This window comes from Hyla sarda, chromosome 10 (genome assembly GCF_029499605.1).
Source record: "Hyla sarda isolate aHylSar1 chromosome 10, aHylSar1.hap1, whole genome shotgun sequence".
NCBI lineage: Eukaryota > Metazoa > Chordata > Amphibia > Anura > Hylidae > Hyla > Hyla sarda.
The window spans coordinates 106,710,417-106,717,481 of NC_079198.1; the positions used below are offsets into that span (position 1 = coordinate 106,710,417).

The 7,065-nt window shown below is 41.9% G+C and overlaps 1 protein-coding gene across 1 annotated transcript in view; it reads right to left on the reverse strand.

Moving 5' to 3' along the window:
- The window catches only part of PUSL1 (pseudouridine synthase like 1), a 64,947-nt gene extending 59,743 nt beyond the window's left edge, over window positions 1–5,204 (reverse strand). Inside the window, exons 1-2 of the mRNA XM_056543359.1 lie at window positions 4,807–5,204; window positions 228–285 (exon numbers count right to left, since the gene is read on the reverse strand). Of these exons, the coding sequence (XP_056399334.1) occupies window positions 228–285; window positions 4,807–4,865 (117 nt within the window). The 5' untranslated portion in view covers window positions 4,866–5,204. The remainder of the gene's footprint in view (window positions 1–227; window positions 286–4,806) is intronic.
- Between the last annotated feature and the right edge of the window lie 1,861 nt (window positions 5,205–7,065).

Here is a 7,065-nt window from a genome sequence, read left to right on the forward strand (position 1 = left end):
TATTCCACCATAAGAATGACATTTTTTTTTTGTTATGCTGGAATTCTGTCCCGGAAAAGCCTATAAGTTAATGTGACTTTGAAGTGCAGGGGTTCATTTCCATGCCAGATTCCAACAAAATTAAGCACGGATCCACCGACAGAATTCAGTGAGGAAATTCCTTGCCCAATTTCCATAAAGTGCGTGGGCCCTAATTCCAATGTGAGGAAGAATCTTCTGTTACTCACCTCCAAATAATTTTCCACTCCTAAAACTGCTTGAGTTTCTGGCACTCGGACCACTCCGCTGAAACAGAGAAACAACACCTCAAATCATGGACAACTACATTTGGACAGAGGAAAATATGTAAAAAATAAAATATATATTTATTTATTTTTAACTTGTTTCCAAAAAACATTGCCACACTGGTCCACAGTGAAAAAAAATACAGATAAAAGACAAAAAAACTGAGATTTCCGTTACGGGCTCTGTTATTTCTTCCATTTGTTTCCTCCATCTAGAAGCGGAAAAACTAAGAAAAGAAAAAAAAGTTGTGGCTGCACAATAGATACCAATGGACCCCACTGAATTATTATAAAAAATTATTATTATTATTATTATTATTATTATTTTTATTTTTTTAACAGGGCAACCTCTCCAAAAAAAAAATGACCATCTCCTTATCCAGACAAGATTTTCTGTGTTGGAGGCCTCTGTAAGCAGAATCCATTAATTTTGTCTTTTAGGTAAGGGGATGGTCTTCTCAAAAAATGCTAATCAGATCTGGTAAGCAGATGGTCTTCTCAAACAGGTGGTCTTTTGGGGAGGTGTAACTTTTAAAGAGGGAACCCCTTTGACTTTAATGGGGCCTGTGTGGTTTCTGACATGGTAGCGTCATTTGAATGGATTTGACAAAATAAAAAAACACTGCATTTGTTTTTGTTTTTTTTTGTCCAGTCTTCTGAATGGATTCTTCTACAGAGGACTCAGACACAGCCTAAGACTGCAGACAACACTCCAAAGAACCTCAATACAGATAGACATGTGTCAGCCGAACCTGAGGATTTTGGCAGAACAAGGTGACCGTAATGTGTATGGGGGGGGCTTCTCTATCCCTCAACAGATGATGATAAGCGAGAGAAGGGTAAGGCATTTTGGATTTCAACCACGCAAGCCTTGTGTTCACAGGGAGATAAGTTCCCGCCAGAGCAGTCTTACCTGTCTCCTTTCCAAATACGTGAACGCTCAGCCGAGGTGAGCGTTCATATGTATGAAGGGATCAAGAGAGATATCAGTCTGCAATTTCATGTGTATGCCTACCTTAACCCCTTAAGGACTCAGGGTTTTTCCGTTTTTGCACTTTCGTTTTTTCCTCCTTACCTTTAAAAAATCATAACCCTTTCAATTTTCCACCTAAAAATCCATATTATGGCTTATTTTTTGCGTCGCCAATTCTACTTTGCAGTGACATTAGTAATTTTACCCAAAAATGCACGGCGAAACGGAAAAAAAAATCATTGTGCGACAAAATCGAAAAAAAAACGCCATTTTGTAACTTTTGGGGGCTTCCGTTTCTACGCAGTGCATATTTCGGTAAAAATTACACCTTATCATTATTCTGTAGGTCCATACGGTTAAAATGATACCCTACTTATATAGGTTTGATTTTGTCGCACTTCTGGAAAAAATCATAACTACATGCAGGAAAATTTATACGTTTAAAAATGTCATCTTCTGACCCCTATAACTTTTTTATTTTTCCACGTACGGGGCGGTATGAGGACTCATTTTTTGCGCCGTGATCTGAAGTTTTTATTGGTATGATTTTTGTTTTGATATGACTTTTTGATCACTTTTTATTCATTTTTTAATGTTATAAAAAGTTACCAAAATACGCTTTTTTGGACTTGGGAATTTTTTTGCGCGTACGCCATTGACCGTACAGCTTATTTAATGATATATTTTTATAGTTCGGACATTTACGCACGCGGCGATACCACATATGTTTATTTTTATTTTTTTTTTACACTGTTTTATTTTTCTTATGGGAAAAGGGGGGTGATTCAAACTTTTATTAGGGAAGGGGTTAAATGACCTTTATTAACAATTTTTTTTTACAGTGTTATAGGTCCCATAGGGACCTATAACACTGCACACACTGATCTCTCATTCTGATCACAGGCGTGCATTAACACGCCTGTGATCAGCATTATCGGCGCTTAACTGCTCCTGCCTGGATCTCAGGCACGGAGCAGTCATTCGTCGATCGGACACCGAGGAGGCAGGTAAGAGCCCTCCCGGTGTCCGATCAGCTGTTCGGGACGCCGCGATTTCACCGCGGCGGTCCCGAACAGCCCGACTGAGCAGCCGGGATACTTTCAGTTTCACTTTAGAAGCGGCGGTCAGCTTTGACCGCCGCTTCTAAAGGGTTAATACCGCACATCGCCGCGATCGGCGATGTGTGGTATTAGCCGCGGGTCCCGGCCGTTGATTAGCGCCGGGACCCACGCGATATGATGCGGGATCGCGGCGCGATCCCGCTTCATATCGCGGGAGCCGGCGCAGGACGTAAATATACGTCCTGCGTCGTTAAGGGGTTAAAGGGGTACTCTGCCCCTAGACATCTTATCCCCTATCCAAAGGATCGCACATCGCGGCCACTCTCCCTGCTCTGAGCTAGGCAGAGAGCTCCAGCGATGTGCGAGTATACTGCGACTCGCACATCGCAGTGTGTCTGCTCGTAGCGGCGTATTGCTGCTACAAGCAGGCGCATGTAAAGACAGCATAGAGCGGGCCTTCACCAGCGGATCCGCAGTGAAATCCGCTCATGTGAACGTACCCTTAAGCTGTTGAAGAATTGACATGTTAAAAAAGGGGTACTCCGCCCCTAGACATCTTATCCTATATCCAAAGCATAGGGTATAAGAGGTCTGATCTCAGGGGTCCCGCCGCTGGGAGCCCCCCGCGTTCTCTGTGCGGCAGGACTCCCGCGATCAGACATCTTATCCTCTATTCTTTATATAGGGGATAAGATGTCTAGGGGCGAAGTACCCTTTTAAAAAGGCTATGGAGAAAAAAAAAAAAACTGAACTGATTTCATCCAGGTTGCGTGTGGCATTTAACCTCTTAAGTACGCAGGGTGTACCTGTACGCCCTGCTCCCGGTCTATAACGCGGGGTCACGTATTCATATCAGGTCTGTCTGGGTGGATAATGAAAGCCGGGACCCTTGGCTAATAGCATGCAGCACCGATGGTTGTGCCGCGCGTTATTAACCCTTTAGATGCAGTGCTTAAAGTTGATTGCCTCGTCTAAAGTAACGAAAATACACTCCTAGCAGTTCAGTTGGGCTAATCAGGACCATTGTAGCAAAATTGTGATGTCCAGATCAACTAGAACGCGAGCGAAGGGTCCGTAACCTGCCTCTGGCGCGTCCGATCAGCGATTGCTCCAACCCTGAAATCCAGGCTTGAGCAATCGACCACCGATAACACTGATCATTGCCATGTTACTGCATGGCAGTGATCTGTGTAGAAGAAGATCAGTGTGTGCAGTGTTATGACCCCTATAACACTGCAAAAAAAAAGGGTGAAAAAAATAAAGTTAATGATCATTGAACCCCTTCCCTAATAAAAGTAAGAATCACCCCCCCCCCCTTTTTTCCCCCATTTAAAAAAAAAAAAAAAACTGTGTAAATAAAAATAAACACGTGGTATCGCTGCGTGCGGAAATGTCATAACTATAAAAATATATCGCTAATTAAACCGCAAAGTCAAGGACTGTTTAGAAATGCATTTCTGTTAGCCAAACTAACTAAGTAATAGTACCATAGGCCACTATAACATACTCTCACCAAAAACAATGAGGCCAAATATGGAAAAAATTCATATACTTTATTGAAAGAACAATAAAAACTTATGTTAAAAAATTACATAACAATAATGGATCGGTGGTCGTACAACACACACTGCAAAAAGAATGATGAGAATGTCCCGTACGACTAAACAGAATGTACAAAAATACAAAAGGTCTCATTCAAAATGGTGGCGTACCACATGGAATATGTCAATATACAAATACATAACATGTATAGGAAATGAGACTATGAGAAACGAGAATCGAATACAAAGAAAGGAAGGGCAGGGCAAACAAGGAATGGAAAAAGCAAACAAATTCTGGTCATGCACCCTATCCTGGGACAGCTCACCTACCCCGAACGCGTTTTCGCTTGCCGCTTCGTCAGGGGGCCACGCCCCCTGACGAAGCGGCAAGCGAAAACGCGTTCGGGGTAGGTGAGCTGTCCCAGGATAGGGTGCATGACCAGCTGGAATCGAGACTCATCAGACCTGACAATGTTATTCTACTCTTCCAATTTTGGTGCCTGTGTGAATTACTGTTCTTAGATGACCGTAGCAGCACCAGGTGTGGTCTTCTGCTACTGTAGCCCATCTGCTTCAAGGTTGGACGCGTGCATTCAGACATGGTATATGTAACCAGTGGTTATATGAGTCCCTGTTACCTTTCTCAAACCAGTCTGCCCAATCTCCTCTGACCTCTTTAAGGCAATTCATTCTCTGTAAGCCCTAGAGATGGTTGTACATAAAAAAAACTTAAGCAATTTGTCTTGACCATCTCTTCTTGCCTAAATGCATTGAGTTGCTGCCATGTGATTGGCTGATTAGCTATTTGAGGTAACAAGCAACTGAACAGGTGTACCTTATAAAGTGGCCAGTAAGGCTTTAGTAGGGGACCTCCACTTACACCATGCCCACCAGCCTGTGATGTGTAGTGCAGAGGGCCATCCCCGTACACAGCTGGAGACACTTACCTATATTTTGTTCCAAAGTATTGAAAGAATAGGAGATACCGAACTTTGTTAGGACTCATTCTGTATGGCAGGTGATCACGTGACACCTACACGCTGCACCGCACCTGAACTCACAACATGAGAAGACGCACAAGGACAAGCCGGCACGAAAGGACCCCGGGGGGCTGCCCGGAGCTGCCTGACTGGTCTGTATCACTGTATACCGAGAGCTATATATACACTCTCTCTTCTCTCATGCTTTACCCATTACCTAAGCAGCTAACCATTTATGTATTTATATACGAGTTAGCGCCGCTTGTCTCTGTCCTGAGCCACATTCTCCTCTATACCAGCTGCGTTAATACGAGATAGGGCGGTTTCAGGGGGCCTCGTGTATAAAGTGTCGCTCTGTGATGACGTCACGGAAGACGCGGGGGTTGACCTATGTATTTGCCTGAGAGTTTGCACGACTAAATTTCGTTGTCAATGCGTCTCTTATTACTGGCTGATTTGCACAGAGTTGCAGTGTTCACACTTGGCGTTTTAATGAGCGAGGTATCGCTGTAATTTTGCAATAGAGCCACTGATTGAAGACCACTGGAAATGACATAACCATTGAGCTAGTTATTCCCGATCAACTTTAGAATAACATCAACTCCGTGTTTTTTTTTTTTTTTTTTTTTTTTTTTTTTCCCGTTATCTACTTGATACTAATAACGTTTTAACAAATCCAATATTAAGCTGTGTTCACACATGGTGCAGTTTTACTATTTTCTTAAAATCGCTGTTAACAATAGTGCAACTTTAACGCACGTTGCCTAATATAATAGCACATTTGTGTGTCATGTAGATAACATGTGAGAAGAAAATAGCACAGAGTTTGTGTTATGTAACAGAGTACATTTCCATTACCGAATCTCCACCTGGAAATATCCTAGGCAGTGATTTAGTCTGCTGCGGGTGGTGACTGAATCCGTCGGCACTAGGACCACTCAGACACAGACTGCAATGCATTTCCAAGTAGATTCTGCTTTAGGCCATGTTCACACTGCAAAATTTCCAAGCAGAATCTGGCTGAAAGATTCTAATTGGAAATTCTGTTGCAGCAGAGACCCTTTGTGTTTTTTTTTTTTTTTAATGGGATTTTGTTGCTCTGTGCACATTCCAGCCTCTGCAGAATAAATTGACAAGTTTAACTGTTCTTAAATGCATTGCCATCTATGGAGGAGGCACATTTCCGAACGGTCCTAGCAACGGAAAATGTTAGTTTTAAAGGGGTACTCCCGTGGAAAACTTTATTTTTTTTTTAAATCAACTGGTGCCAGAAAGTTAAACAGATTTGTAAATGACTTCTATTAAAAAATCTTAATCCTTCCAGTACTTTTTAGGGGATTTATACTACAGAAGAAATGCTTTTCTTTTTGGATTTCTCTGTCACGACCACAGTGCTCCCTGCTGACCTCTGCTGTCCATTTTTGGAACTGTCCAGAGAAGGGGGGGAAAAAATGGACCTAAAATGGACAGCAGAGGTCAGCAGAGAGCACTGTGGTCGTGACATCAGGGAAATCCAAAAAGAAAAGCATTTCCTCTGCAGTATACAGCCTATAAAATGTATTGGAAGAATTTAGATTTTTTTTTTTAATAGAAGTAATTTACAAATCTGTTTAACTTTCTTGCACCAGTTGATTTAAAAAATGTTTTTCCACAGGAGTACCCCTTTAATTTTAAGTGCAACACCTCAACAGCGATGTGTGAACACTCATGTTCACTACGGATTATCTCTCAGGGCAGACATTCATAGTGCATGTTACGATTGTGTGAACATACCCTCAAGAGTTTGGCTATGCTTCTACACAAATTATTTATGACCTTATTGGTTGTTTGTTTGTTTGTTTGTTTGTTTTCTCTCAAAAATAGTGGGTCTTAGTTTTGGTGTTTGTTTTTTTTCCTTTTGGCGTTTTTCTCCCAGTGTTTTTCTTATAAATCGTGATTTATTCATTAGAAGAAACGTCAATGTTAAACCCCAATTGCGATGTGTTATGTTTTATTAATCATCATCAGGTCCAGTGTGTAGTTGTTGGGTACTGTGGACTGCAGCCACAGCACCTAAGTTACCTAAGCACACGACAGCAGCTGCACGCCATCATTAAATCACTACACCGATGAGACCTAAAAGTTGAGTTTTTTTGTTGAGGCGCCCAGTAAAAGTTGTTTTAATTTTCAATTATTGGATGGGAAATTGTGGGTTTCAGTGATCAATTGCTGAAATAGGGGTCACTT